Consider the following 14,662-nt stretch of genomic DNA (forward strand, 5'->3'; position numbering starts at 1 on the left):
TAGTCAAAGCATAGCAAGTGGTAGATGGTGCAAAGATAGAGTGATCAGAAGATCGAAGGTGACAGCCTGATGGTAATGAGAGCAAAGGACTCACAAAAGCAAGGACAGCAATGGCAGGCTGGCAGGCAGAGGCAATCAGAAGGAAGCACCCGGGAGATGGAGAGTTCTCTGTACAAATCCAAGAACTCAAAAACAAGGAGCGCCACTCTAAGTGCAGTAGCAGAGCTTTGAGAAAGGAGCCATGGGCAGCTCTGAAATGCATTAGCCACGCCCCCAACCCTGTCACCAGCACTGACGTCAGGCCCAGTCACCGATGTGCGGTGTCTCGTGGACACCTGTTCTCTTTAGCGTCCACACAAGATGTATACCACCCGGCCAGACACGCTGTATGCTACCCGGCCAGACCCTACATGGGGCGGATGTCCTTGCCTCCACACGCTTTTGATGTTTTCTACACTGTAAGTTGCCAATTATACTAATAAACAATGGTGTTCTTGAATTAAAGGAGTTGTAAAGTCTCAAGGTTTTTCACTTTAATACATTCTTTGCATTAAAGTGAAAAACCTTCTGGGAGGGCGAGGTTTCCGCATGGCGCTGGTCAGACGTGTTTGAGCAGAGCTCCGTCCCAGCTAAAGCCTGAACACCTCTGGCAATGCCTACCAAAGCCATCAGATCCCACACCAACCCGAGCAAATGATCGGAGAGAGGACCAGCAATCTTGATCACCTCTTCGGGCTCCATAAAGCGGTTCCTGCTCTGGAGAAGTACAGTCCCAGCGCACGGCCTTCACAGGCCAGAACCTTGAGGTCCTGTAGATCCCGCTCCGAGCATGCTACGTCACCTCCCCTGCTTCCTCATATGGATCGGAGCACATGGAGGACCCTGGCTCTCCCACTGGTTTCAAGATGTCATCAATAGTAAGCGGGTTGAAAAGGGAAATGGTGGGGATGTTCCACAGTCTTGAGAAATCAATCAAGAAAGAAATTACTGCAGTACGTTCGGATATAAAAATTTATTAGAGAGAGTGGAGGAAATTGAGAAAAGATAGGACTCCCAAGCAGCGACCATTAAAGAGCTGCAGATTTCTGTGAAGAGACTCGCACTTGCTCACCGCTCCTCTCTATAAATTAGAAGATTTGGAGCACAGAAATCGCAGAAACAATCTGCGCATTCGTGGGTTACCAGAAGCAACTAAAGATCTTAAATACTATTCTGGGGAAATCGGTCACTGACCCCCTATGTTTGACCGGGTTCACAGGGCCCTTCGCTCATGCAATTTAGCCATGAATTTACCCAGGGATGTGGTTTGTTGCCTGCATTACTTCAAGGATCAAAACACGATAATGATCAAATTACGGGGCACTACAAACATTGACTTTGATGGCGCCACTCAACATATTCCCTGATCTCTCCAATGAGATGCTGGAGCGACGCAGAGCACTTAAATCGCTCCTTGATCAATTGAGAGGGGATGGAGCAACTTATAGATAGGGATTTCCTTCCTGCCTCATTGCTACCAAAAATGGCCGTTCCTCCAGCTTGAGGTTCCCGGAAGATCTCCAGGCTTTCTTCCGTTAGATTGGTATCCCCCTGATTGAACTCCCTGGATGGCAAGATATGCTACCGGACTTCTCTACCCCTCCGGATTCCATATGGAGAAGCATTCCACTTAAAAAGAAGCGTACCAACACACCAGGTTCCTCTCAGAAGATTGGGTGAGATGACATCTTCCCCACAACACATTTATCTCACATGCTGTGCATCCAGTGTTGGCAGCCATTTGAAAATTTTCTCTGCTACTATGTTGATACTTTTACATTGATGCCAAGTCCTGAATGCAGTTGTCTTATTCTCCATAGATTTAAGGCACCCTCTATTGTTCTAATTTAATGTTGTTAATAGACTGTTCTTCGTCTTATCCAATGCCAGAGGTTTTTACATGTAGTTCAGATTGTTTATCTCTTTGGCCAGGCGTGAACGAGACACCTGGTTCCCAAACCACGAGTAGTTTTCGATTGACTCGTATAACCTACGCCCCCCTCCTTCTCCTTCTGGGGATGGTAGGAGTGAGTGGCCCTCACAAATTTCTTGGTGACCCCCTAACTGGGGTCGCAAGGACCACTCGTCCCCACCGTTCCCTACGGGAACACCGTGTGATTCAAAAATCTTTCCCATTGCTTTGCCTCTACTACTAAATATGATTTACTTACATGTCTACCCTTCTTCTATACTCTTTTTCTCTTCTCCCTTCTCTCTGCACTTTTCGATCTTTTGCTGGTATAGATGGCACCACATGCTAAAGACACACATTCCAAACTCCCAATGGCTAACCTAAATATCCTCTCATACAATGGTAGAGACCTAAACCATGCCACCAAACATCACCAAGTGCTAAGAGAATTAAAACAAGTCTCTTGTTCTATTGCTTTTTTCCAAGAAACGCACCTTACACATACTACTCTAGTTAGGCTCTTTTCACCTCACCTCACTTGGTATTACAGCCTTTCATATAGGAATAAGGCCAAAGGAGTAGCCATTGGGTTCAGCAAAAATGTGTCCTTTCAACTTGAGGAGACATGTACTGAGCCATTTTAGTCTTCAAAAGTTCGGGTCCCCATTGACTTCAATGGGGTTCAGGTTCAGGGTCAAGTTCGGGTCCCGGACCCAAACTTTTTCCCCGAAGTTGGCTGAACCCATCGAACCTGAACATCCAGGTGTCCGCTCAACTCTACTGGTGACAGTATATAAACATTTCTAACCATTCAGCTCCGGATTTTTTTGTGGTATTAGATAACCTCTGCAGTTTTTATTTTTAGCACTATAAAGATGAAAAAGACCGACAATTTTGAAACAAAAAAACATTTTTTGCTATAATAAATATCCCCAAAACATTTTTTAAAAAACAAATTGAGTTTAGGCCAATATATATTCTACATATTTTAGGTAAAAAAAAAAAAAAATCACAATAAGCGTATATTGATTGGTTTGCGCAAAAGTTATAGCATCTACAAAATAGGGGATATATTTATGACATTTTTTATTATTCTTTTTTTTTTCTTAATGGCGGTGAGCAGCGATTTTTAGCGGGACTGCATGAATGCAGTGGACAGATCAGACACTGTTGAGACTTTTTTGGGACTATTGACATTTATACAGCGATCAGAGCTAAAAAAAGCCACTGATTATTATTATTATTATCGATTTATATAGCGCCAACAGTTTACGCATCGCTTTACAATGTATAGGGGGGACAACACAATTACAGTACAATACAAAAGGCATAGGAGGGCCGGCTCGTAGAGCTTACATTCTAAAGGGAGGGGGTGGTGGTACAAAAAGGTAATAGCAGCAGAGAATGATTACTGTATAAATGTCACTGGCAGGGAAGGGGTTAACACTGGGGGGGGTGATCAAGGGGTTAAATGTGTTCCCTGGGAGGGGTTTCTAACTGTGGGGGGAGGGGACTGACAGGAGGAGGAGAGAGATCGCTGTTCATGATCACTAGGAACAGATGATCTCTCTCTACTCCCCTGACAGAACAGAGATCTGTTTGTTTACATTGATAGATCCCTGTTCTGGGCCTCTGCGGATCGATCGCGGGTGGCCGGTGGATATCGCGGCTGCTGACCACATGCATTGGCTCCTGCTTTGCTCTTAAAGAGGCCGATGTACACCTATGGAGATTTACGCAGCCGTGCCAACCTGGTGCAGTATAATGACGGCGGCTGGTGGGCAAGCAGTTAAAAAGTGAAAAATAATATTTTTTTTATTTTCATTTTCCAAAAAAATTAGAACTTCGAAAAACTTGCCATGCCTCTTACTAACAACCTTCGGGCTGTCTGCTTTCCAAAAAGGGATTCATTTGGGGGGTATTTGCAGGGGTGGACTGACAACTCATGGGGCCCCCCGGGCAATAGGAGATTATGGGGCCCCCAGGCAATCAGAGATTATGGGGCCATACAGTATACACACACACAGTATACAATCACATGTACACACAGTATACAAAGACATGTTTCTATTGGCTGAGAGGGTACTGGAGAGGCGGGGCAGCTATAATCTCAGTATTTTTAGACCAAAATGATGTCGGTAAGGGACATTTCAGAGACAGATGTAAAAAAACAAAAACATATTTTTACATACTGTTCCTGGTTTATACTGAGGCTGGTAACCCTGATGGGGCCCTCTAGTGGACCGGGGCCCTCGGGCAGTGCCCAAGTGGCCAAATGGTCAGTCCGCGCCTGGGTATTTGTACTGTCCTGGCATTTTTGGTCCTCAAGAAATGAAATAGACTGTCAGTACATCAGAATTGACCAATTCTTTAGATATACTGTATATAACATAGTTTGTGGACTCTATAACTTTTCTGCAGACTAAATAATATACACTGATTTAGGTTATTTTTACCAAAAAAAATGCATTTTGACCTAAATTTATGAAGAAAAAATAAAAATCCCCAGTGGCAATCAAATACCACCAAAAGAAAGCTCTATTTGTGTGAACAGAATGATAAAAGTGTCATATGGTTACGGCATTGTACGACCGCGTAATTGTCATTTAAAGTGTGACAGCGCTGAAAGCTGAGAATTGGCCTGGGCAGGAAGGGGGTAAAAGTGTCCGGAATTAGGGCGGTTAAACTGAACATTCATTATTGTGTTGCATTTTTTGCATGTCATTGCTTATGTTAGTTTTTCTTTACAACATACTGCAAACAAATTTCTACTTTTAAAATAAAGGTAATTCTGTACCTGTTATGTTTCTGGCAGTGTTGAGTAGTTCTTTCAGGTCCGATACCTGATAGTTCGAAATGCCAGAGCTGGCACTACAAAATAAAACCATAATACAAAATACAAAAAAAAAAAAATTAAAAAAAATGGAAGAGATTGGTGAAAAACCAACAAATAGTTGATTTGCATTAAATCTTGCAGAATATTTAATCAGTTTTGCTCAAAAGTCAGAGAGTCATACATTATAATAACAATACTTGCCTGGATTCAGAGATTTCATAAACCCAAAAGGATTCAGGAGAGGAAATCAGCAATTCTCCTTCCTACATCATCAGTGATCAATCTATAGCAAGAGACTTGATGTGCCCTCAGTTGTAGGAATTTAATTCCTTGCCAAGAAGAGATTAAAATTGTAAGGCCGCGTACACACGGGCGGACTGTCTGACGGACTTGGTCCGCTGAAACGCGTTTCAGCGGACAATCCGCCCATGTGTGGGCTTCAGCGGACTTTCAGCGGACAGTCTGGCGGACTTAGTCTTTCGGAATTTCCGTAATATTGTCCGTCCAAACTTGGTTTCAGCGGACAGTCCGCTCATGAGTAGGCGAGTTGGACGGACTAAGTATGGCGCATGCTCAGAAAGGATTTACACGGCGGAAGGTTGCATTGCTGTGTATTGGACGTCCTATTTCTAGTCCCGTCGTACGTGCTGTACACGTCATCGCGCAAGCTTTCGGCGGACTGTCTGTTCATCGTGTGTGGTCAAGTCCGTTCATTCGAAAGTAGGACGGACTGTCTGTCAGACTTAGTTGGCCAGACAGTCCGCCCGTGTGTACGCGGCCTAATTCTTTCATTCCCCTTCCCCATTCACACTGATCAGAGTGGCATCCAACAAGGATGTTCTCTTTGACATAATTATTTTCTCAAAAAATTAGCAATTTTGTCAAACTCAAATACTGAGGGATTTAATATTGGATCTTATATTGAAAATCATTACCGTCAATGTGATGAGTTACATAGTTAGTAAGGTTGAATAAAGACACCAGTCCATCCAGTTCAACCCGATTGAGTGTCTACAATTGTCCTTATCCCTGTACATTGTACATCACACACTCAAATTTGAGATTTTATTTTGGGCAATTCCAGCTCAACGACGGCTACAGCGCGGGCCTAAATTGCCAGGAAGGGCGTTCATGTACGTCTTCCTGTGCTCGTGTTGCTCGTGTGTCCCCCGTGGCATGCGGACAATGTGTTCTGTGATCACGGAGTCCTTGGGAATTAGCTAATCACAGATCGGAGTAAGGGGCCGATCCCAGCCTTTTATCACGTGATCAGCTGCCAGCCAATGACAGCCGATCACATGATGTAAACAGAAGCCGGTAATTGGCTTTTTTTTCCCCCTCATGCTGACAGCGTGAAGTGAAAAAAATAAATAAGACGATTACTGGCTTGTGTAAATGGGACATTGGTCGCGCACACTGACAGCCACTGCTGCTCAGCAATGCCCACCACTACCACCTACCAGTGCCACCTACTAATTCCCATCAGTACAGCTAAGTAGTGCCCACCAGTGCCACCTATTAGTGCCCATCAATGCTGCCAATCAGTGCTGCCTATCAGTGCCACCTACCAATGCCTATCAGTGCCACCAATCAGTGCTGCCTATCAGTGCCCTTCAGTGTTGCCCATTAGCACCTCCTATTAGTGCAGCCTCATCAGTGCCTCCTGATGAGTGCCCACCAGTGCTGCCTCATCAGTGCAGCCTATCTGCCTCATCAGTGCAGCCTATCAGTGCAACCTCACCTGTGCACATCTCAAAGCTGAAAACGGACCTGGGTAGGGAGGGGGTATAAGTGCACTGGTAAGTAAGTGGTTAAAAAAGTGTATAAATGTACATACTCACCTAGATGGATGCTATAGCTGTCTACTGCGAGCTCTACACTGAGAACTGAGCAATCAAAGACACTCAGTTCTAGGGTCTGAGCACAGAGTGGTGGTTGTCAGGCACCGCTCGCTGTCCTGCTCCTCCGGCACTCACATATTAAATTCCTGATAGTCAGCATAGACACTGGACAGGAGCACCACAGGGCTGTCAGTATTTATCAGCATTATAGAAGCTTGTGGAATAGAAAGCTGTCAATGTGGAACGGCATTACGGCATTGGTGTGTATCTTTCCTTTCCAGCTTACAGGGCCTGGGTTTGTCAGCTGTCAAAAAGTCTCACCAACATTCGGTGTTCTGCACTGGGATGCCTGTCTCAGGGTGGATAGCGGGAGGCAGGGGGGGGGTAATGCACTTTAGAGGAATCTACCTCCTTTGTCAAAGTGTTTTTCTGATAAAGGAGGAAAGTCCTCTTTATGGAGAGATCGGGGGTCTTTAACCCCAGATCTCTCCTCTACCTTTAGAAGCAGAAGATAAAAAAAAAAAAAAAAAAATTATCCTTTGCCTAAAAAAATAAAAAAAAAAGTTTACTTCAGCCCTAGACCAGAAGTAACATCATGATATTGTTTAGGTCCTTCTAGATCCTAGAGGTGATCAAAGATGATCTCTGTTCACCTCTATGGCCAGCTGCGCAGACCGTCAGATCATTTCCCAGGCTCGTCAGTAAGAGCAGAAAGCCCGAAAAACACAGTTGAGCAGCAGGAGGAGGGGCGGGGGGGGGGGGGGTGTCCCCTCCCGTTGCTTGTAAAAGTGATCCAGCAGCTAATCAACCACATGGATTGCTTTTATGAGAAAAAAAAAAAAACAGCGTTATGGCTGATAGCTTCAGTCATGACCCTGGTAAACCACTCAAAGCCACAATGCATATTTATGTATTGTGGTCAGCAAGTGACTAGAGAAAACCAACTGTTATGCCCCGTACACACGGTCAGACTTTCGGACGGAAAATGTGCAATCGGAGCTCATTGTCGGAAATTCCGACCATGTGTAAGGCTCCATCTGACTTTTTCCATTGGAATTTCCGACACACAAAGTTTGAGAGCTGGATCTAAAATTTTCTGACAACAAAGTCCGTTGTTGGAAATTCTGATCGTGTGTACACAATTCCGATGCACAAAGTTCCACACATGCTCGGAATCAAGCAGAAGAGCTGCACTGGCTATTGAACTTCATTTTTCTCAGCTTGTCGTACGTGTTGTACGTCACCGCATTCTTGAGGTTTGGAATTTCCAACCAACTTTGTGTAACCGTGTGTATGCGAGCCAACATCCGTCGGAAAAAAATCTGATGGATTTTGTTGTTGGAATGTGTGATTGCGTGTACGCGGCATAAGACTGTTAAAATATATGTTTTGGTTTGGTGCATCAGGAATATACTGTACAGTATTTTTCTCATCTATACTGAACATTCAGTTGAGCCTTAAAAAGTTCCAATGAATGAATCCTGGAGGCAACATCATTGTTCCACTTTTTATTTTACAAATATCTATCCTTTAAAGTTGTTCCCCAGTGGAGGACATCTGATATAAGGCTGACAGGTCCCTACACTGCATTGCAGGATGCACTGGGGCAGGTTGACGTTTTGATTTTTTTAAAGCTGAAAATTTGTATACAGAAACCACTCATGATCGGGACACTTCCAGATCATCCTGTAGCAGGACAAGTGAGGCCCGGAACGAACAAAAGAGAAACAAAATAGTGCAGGGCCGGGCATGACTATGTGGAATAGGGAGACAACAAAGGGTTAAAAAGTGTGAGAGGTCTTAAGGGGGAGGAGTTAAGCAATAAAGGAATCTGAGGGGGAGGAGAGTTTATTTAAAGGGGAGGCGGGGACTTCCGGGCACAGTCAGTGAGAGAGACAGAAGGAGGCCGTTTTTTACAGGCTGCTCCTCTGTCTGAACTACACGGAGGCCGCTTTGATCACGGCGCGGTGGCGGGCTGCAGCGACGAGCGGGGGGACTGAGTGGCGGCGGTGCGGTGTGGGAATCGTGCGGAGGAGGCAGCGCCACGGAGGGAGGTTCATTTATGCGCTCGGCGGCCGGTGCACGAGGCATTTCTTGCCCCTGCTTCTCTCCCCCAGCGGCGAGCAGCGCCACTTCGGTGCCCCCCCTCCCCCCCCCCCCTTATTTTACCGGTCCGTGACCCCATAGGCTAGTAGCACACGGGGGTTTAGCCCCCATGAGGAACAAAAAAAAAAAATACAAAAAAAAAAAAAAAATACAAAAAAAAAAAAAAAAAAAAAAAATCCTTGTCACTGGGGGAGCGGGGGGTGGGGCGGTGGGCCGTATGGCGCCCGTTCCCTGGCAGCGGCGCGGGCCGGTGGTAGATTGCGTCCCCCCCCCTTTTAACAGTGCCAGCCAGGGGGGTGGGCCAGCGGGGTGGGTGCTGGTTTTTCCCTGCGCACAGGGCCTGTGGGACGCGAAGCATGGGGGAGGACGGCGGGGCGGCCCACCTGTAGATAGGCACACGTGGGGCTTGTGCTGCGGTGGGCGGATCCACCGAACGGAAGAGGCCCGCTATGCAGCTGGGAATCTACGGCCCCCAGGCATGCTGCACCTGGGAGGCTGCTTCCACCTATGGGCCCAGCTCATGAGGTGAGGTCGGGGGAGGGACGGTCCAGTTTGCAGGAAGAGGAGCAGCCGTGGGATCTCGCATCGTTGGAGTGGCAGGAGCAGCGGCTGTGGGGCCCTACCCGTCAGCTTGGTACGATGGTACATTGTCTCACGTCGAGTTATTGATGCTCTTTGGCAGTGGCTGGGAGTGGGGAATTGGGGGTGCTAGGCTGCGGGCACGTATGGATGCAACGGTTGTCCCCGGGGCGTCGGGCATTTTCGCCTGGCACTTTTGGGACAGTGGGGAAACTGCGCAGTGTTGGGGGGGTTGGTAGGACCTGTTTGTGGGCCCCTGTGGGTAAACCCAGGGGTTGCCAGGGGGATGAGAGTAGACTGGGCGGGGATTCGGATCCAGCACGGTGGGGGTGAGTATGGGGAGTTATTCTGTTGCTGCACCTTGGAGGTTGCGGGTCGTTGTGCCTTGGCTGCCGGCGTTTGCTATGGGACGAGCGCACGGTCCAGGGACAACGGGCACCTTGCTCGGCTCTTGCCGGTTACACTGCGGCCATTGGGGGGGGGGGGGCACATTAGTTTACGGAGGGGGTCTGCTGGGCTGCAGTATGGTACTTCCTTTCAACGGGAAGGGGGTGGTTCGTCGATCTCTCTGGGGGGATGGCGGGATATCGGCCTACGTGGGCGCTTGGGGTTTTAGACGTGGGGCCCCCCACGGCAGTTTTTCTGCAAGGGAGTGGGGGGCTGGGGAGACACCCGCCTCGGTGTTTATATGGGTGCTACGGTGGATTGGGGGGTTACGGCTGTCCTGGGCGGGAGGGCATCTGCTGTGGGGGTTCTTATCCCCTGTCCCGGCCTGTGTCGAGGAGTTGGCGAACAGGGGGGATGGTGACAGTGGGGAGAAGGGGAAGTATGCCGCCTTTTCCAAACTAGGTACCCTGATTGGGGGGGCGGTAGGCTGTTGGCTTCTGGGTGGGTAGAAGGTTTCTTGGGCTGCCGTGTTCCCTGGCGGGGGTGCCGTTTGTGGTGCAGTATTTCCGGTCTGCTCCGAAACAAATCTGGGGGTTTTTTTCTGAGAAAATGGAGAGGGTGGGGCATGGGGGAGGGCCCCGGTTAAGCTATTCAATACAAAAAAAAAATAAAAAAAAATAAATAAAGAATGGAATTAATGTGGTGGAATTTGGTTTGTTCGCATATGGGGGTGGTCCCTGAAGAGGAATCGAGGGAGGTTAGTCTTATGCCCCCATTCTCGTTTCCCAGCTGGGATTCGGTTACTGTGGCGGGGGACCCCTAAGCTGGTTCGGTGTCTGATTCTTCCTTGCAGTTGCTGACAGGTGGGTTAGCGCTATGGAGAGGAACATTCGGGGCTTCGCCTGACGTCGAGGTAGTTTTTGCCTTGTTCTTCGGGGATGCTGGGGCAAGGGACCGGTACAGGAAAGGGGGTCTGGACGGGGGGGTTGCTCTATGCCGTGCAAGCTGTTTTCGTGGGTTAGTCACGGTGGGGGGGGTGGTTTAGAGTATGTTGGGGCCTGTTTCTGTCATCCGCTATTGGATGCCTTTCTGGGCGTGGGGATACCGACCTCGAAAGGGGGGTGCGATTCTCCTGTCTATGTTACGGCACTTTGCAAGTGGGTTCGGGGTGCCATGGGTGGCGGTTATGTAGACTGAGGGCTCGAGGGCAGATGTTAATTTTCTGGGGGCATCTGGGTTGCCCCGGATCCTCGAATGGAGGTGGTTGGGATTGAGATTCGGGGATGTTGGGTCAGCGGGGTTTGTTTGGGGTTATTACAGTCTTTACTGGGCGGGTTTTTACTTTTGCGGGTCGCGTCAGTCCGCGTGCGGGGATTTCTGCCGACGGCTGGCAGTGGCAGCTGCTGGGGTGCAGGCCCAGGCCCGATTTATAAGGTTTTCTAAGGCATACAACGGGGACCGGACTGTTGGGCGCACGTGTTGGAGGAGTATCGGGGGCGATCGGGTTGGGCGGGACCGGGGAGTAAGCTGATATTAATTGGTTTGCAGGGTCCCGGCTATGGAGTTGTGGGGGGGACGTGTAGGACCTTGAAGAGTGGGTGGCAGAGTGACCCTGTGTGCGGTACAGGTTGCCTACCGCATGCCCACGTCCTAACAGATGGCGGTGCGGTTGCGGCACCATTTTCGTTTGGGCATTGCATGCAGTTGACCACTGTTATGGATGCTGCACGCCTCCTGGGAGTGTCCATACTCTGTTGGTTTTCCTGTCTCGGTTTTAGTGGGCCGAGTTCGGGAGCTAGCTCCTTCTGCAGAGCAGGGGGGGTTCCCAGGGGGGGGGGGGGGTGAGTGGTTCGGCCGGGTGGCTTGCAATGGGGTAAGGAGTGAATGGATGGTTTTGTATGGCTTGCTGGGGGCTGTGTTGGTTGGGTCAGAGGTCAGACTGTGGGGTGGGGTATTTCCTTCAGTGCACATGCAGGTGTGGGGGGGCGGTGTCCGCCGTTGGGCGGCAAATGGATGGTTTGGCTGTGTTCATCCGCTCTCGGGGGTCAGATGGACGTCACGGATGGAGGGTTGGGAGCCACACGAGTTTATAGGACTTCGGAGGGGTCATATGCATGCGGACCCTTGGTTGCCATTGGCTTTGCGTTCTTTGGGACATGGGGGCCATTGGGGTTCCATGTGTTCCTTGACTTAAAAAAAAAAAAAAAAAAAAAAAAAATTTTATGCAGCTGTTGTACATAGCTTTTGGCGCCATTTGAGTGGGGGGGGGGGTGTTGGTGGGCCCCTGCAGGCGGCATGAAGGGGGGGGGGGTTTTCCGGCTCTAGATGTGGCTATCGGGGGAGGGTAGTGTGGTTCCGTTTGTGTATGTCTAGGTCAGACCGGAGGGGAAAGGATGAGTGTGCAGGTGTTGACATTGCCTGGTTCCCGGGTTGGCCCTGGGGGGGTGATGATGGAATCTTTGAGTGTGCAGTTTGTAGGGGGGGTGGGCCATTCTAGTTGCGCGACGGGGGGTGCCGGAGTGTCCACGTCCAGTCGTGGTAGTTATCGGAAAAGCCTTAGGGCGGTGGGGGTTGAACTGTATGGGCAACCACAGGGGTGCCTGGGGTGGGGCTACATGAGGTGGCGGTAATGAGGGTGGCACGGTGAGAAGCTAGGTATTTCCGCACTCGAGTTTGCCTACATATTGTTACACATTTGGGAGTGGGCGTGGTACGGGGTTGGAGGTAGCTGTCTAAGAGTTGGCTCTGCTTTAGTTGTGGAATGGGGTTCTACGTTGGTGTTATCCTGGTTTTGTACATTCTGTCCTTTCAGATGAAGTGCAAATCTGCCTTGTCTGGATATTGGGGCATCTCTTTGTCTGTGGGTGCTACATTTGTTTGTCGTGCTGTCCTTTCAGATGCAGTGCACTTACGCCTTGTCTGGAGGTAAGGGGCATCCCTATGTCTGTTGGTGCTACCCTTGTTTGTCGTACCGCTCGTTCAGATGCAGTGCACATACGCCTGGTCTGGTTATGGGGCATCCCTATGTCTGTTGGTGCTACCCCCTTTGTTTGTCGTTCTGTCCTTTCAGATGCAGTGCACATACGCCTGGTCTGGTTGTGGCAGCATCCCTATGTCTGTTGGTGCTACCCCCTTTGTTTGTCGTGCTGTCCTTTCAGATGAAGTGCGCATGCGCCTTGTCTGGATATGGCGGCATCCCTAGGTCTGTTGGTACTACCCCCTTTGTTTGTCGTTCTGTCCTTTCAGATGAAGTGCACATACGCCTTGTCTGGTCGTGGGGACATCCCTGTGTCTTTGTTGATACCCTTGTTTGTTGTTCTGTCCTGTCGGATGAAGTGCGCATACGCCTTGTCTGGCTATTGAGGCATCCCTAGGTTATTGGGGGGCCAGGTGGGCGGAGGATGGATCAGATGGCAGGCGGCTGGGTGTTTCTCGGGAGGAGGCGGTGTGTATCCACTGGATGGGGACCCCTGGGATGGTGTGGAACAGGGTGGTACCGGAGGTGCAACATTAAGCTTGGCTCGGTCGGGCACCTGGACGTTCTGGTTCTCCGGGTGGGAGAGGATGTTTAGGGGTCAGTCTCATCGGGGGGGGTAAGCTCGGCTGTTAAGTCGGACGGTGGCACTCCGCTCAATTTTTCCCTGCCGGGTTCATGGGTGGTCCGGCATTGTTGCCCGGACTACAAGATTTGGGCATTAGCAGTGGGAAAATATAATAAAGCCTGTATGTGGTAAAAGGTTGTGGGTGAGTGGTGTCGTGTACGGGGGTTTGGGCTGTTATACACATGGAGTTGGAGCCTAATGTGGGTATGTTTTCAACGAAGGGATTCATCTCTCAGCTGGGGGTATTGACCGGTGGGCGCTGGGTCTTTAGGAGGAGATTCAGCGGGCCCTGCGGGTGTGGAGGGGCCCTTAAGGGTAAGGGGTCACCCTTGCGGGCTGTGGCGGTGTCTTTGGTCTTTGATGGTGGCAAAATCATACGTGATGGAAGTGGTGGGGGGCTCATCGGTAGTATGTGCCCCTCTGGTTTATTCCAGTGGAACGGTGTCTGCTGGACTACGGTAATGGTTGCACTGCGGGAAGGGGGTTGTCTCCAAACTGATCATTCGGCTGGAGGCCTGTTATGGTGAAAAAGGTCCCGCAGTGTAGTGGTGGAAAGTGTTAAGTTTGGGGTACCATCAGAGACCAATAGACTGGTATTTAAAAGTTGTCGTTACAAAGGTTATATGATAAAATTGGAAAATATTTAATAGTTGGTTAATAATAAAAGGCTGCTATGGCCAATTTTATACTCCAAACTCCTGTGTGGTCTCATTATTTTATGGGGGTAAAAGAAAAGGGGATTGGGGTAGTATGTGTGGTCCAAGGACAGTAAAGAAGGTTGGGGATATCTAGACTACACTAGTCAAGGATGAGGACCTGCACCTTTCTGAAAATGCACTGCAGCTGTGCTGCATTGATGTGAATGGACAGTTGGGCACCATAGAGAATGACTATGAAGTGGATCCCGGAGAGAGCTCGTCTTCATGGGTGAGGTTAGTGTCCTAGATCTGAATGATATATATATACTGTATATGTCACTTTGTACATTGAAGACAGTTGAAGTGTTACCTGTAGACAAACAGGGGCACGATAAAATCAGCAGAACGGTCCTCTCTCTCCGCATTCAGCAGCTTTTCTACAGAGGCACTAAACCCATCATTCTGCCAGACAACTTCAGTATCAAGTGGTAAAAAGTTCCCTGGAACAAGAACAAAACAGAATTGCAGAAAAGTGCTGATAAAAATGTAGCTATATAGCTTCAGCTTGACAGGTGTAGCATATTATGTGATTCTGTAGCTTAACAGGTGCTGGTAATTAATCAACCACCCCACCACAAAAAGATGAAGTCTAGTGGGCTGAGCCAACTCCTAGATATCTTTATCTCTGGAGGACCCTAGCATTGAGATGTCCCAACCCTAAT

General features: G+C 49.0%; 1 protein-coding gene across 1 annotated transcript in view; it reads right to left on the minus strand.

The window, feature by feature from the left end:
• LOC143923374 (uncharacterized) overlaps positions 1-14,662 on the minus strand; it is a 79,457-nt gene that overhangs the window by 16,955 nt on the left and 47,840 nt on the right. The window contains exons 2-3 of the mRNA XM_077447001.1: positions 14,311-14,440; positions 4,749-4,822 (exon numbers count right to left, since the gene is read on the minus strand). Coding sequence (XP_077303127.1) covers positions 4,749-4,822; positions 14,311-14,440 — 204 coding nt within the window. The remainder of the gene's footprint in view (positions 1-4,748; positions 4,823-14,310; positions 14,441-14,662) is intronic.

The sequence above is a fragment of the Lithobates pipiens genome, unplaced genomic scaffold, assembly GCF_037356315.1.
Source record: "Lithobates pipiens isolate NorthernLeopardFrog02 unplaced genomic scaffold, aLitPip1_a1.2 Scaffold_22, whole genome shotgun sequence".
NCBI lineage: Eukaryota > Metazoa > Chordata > Amphibia > Anura > Ranidae > Lithobates > Lithobates pipiens.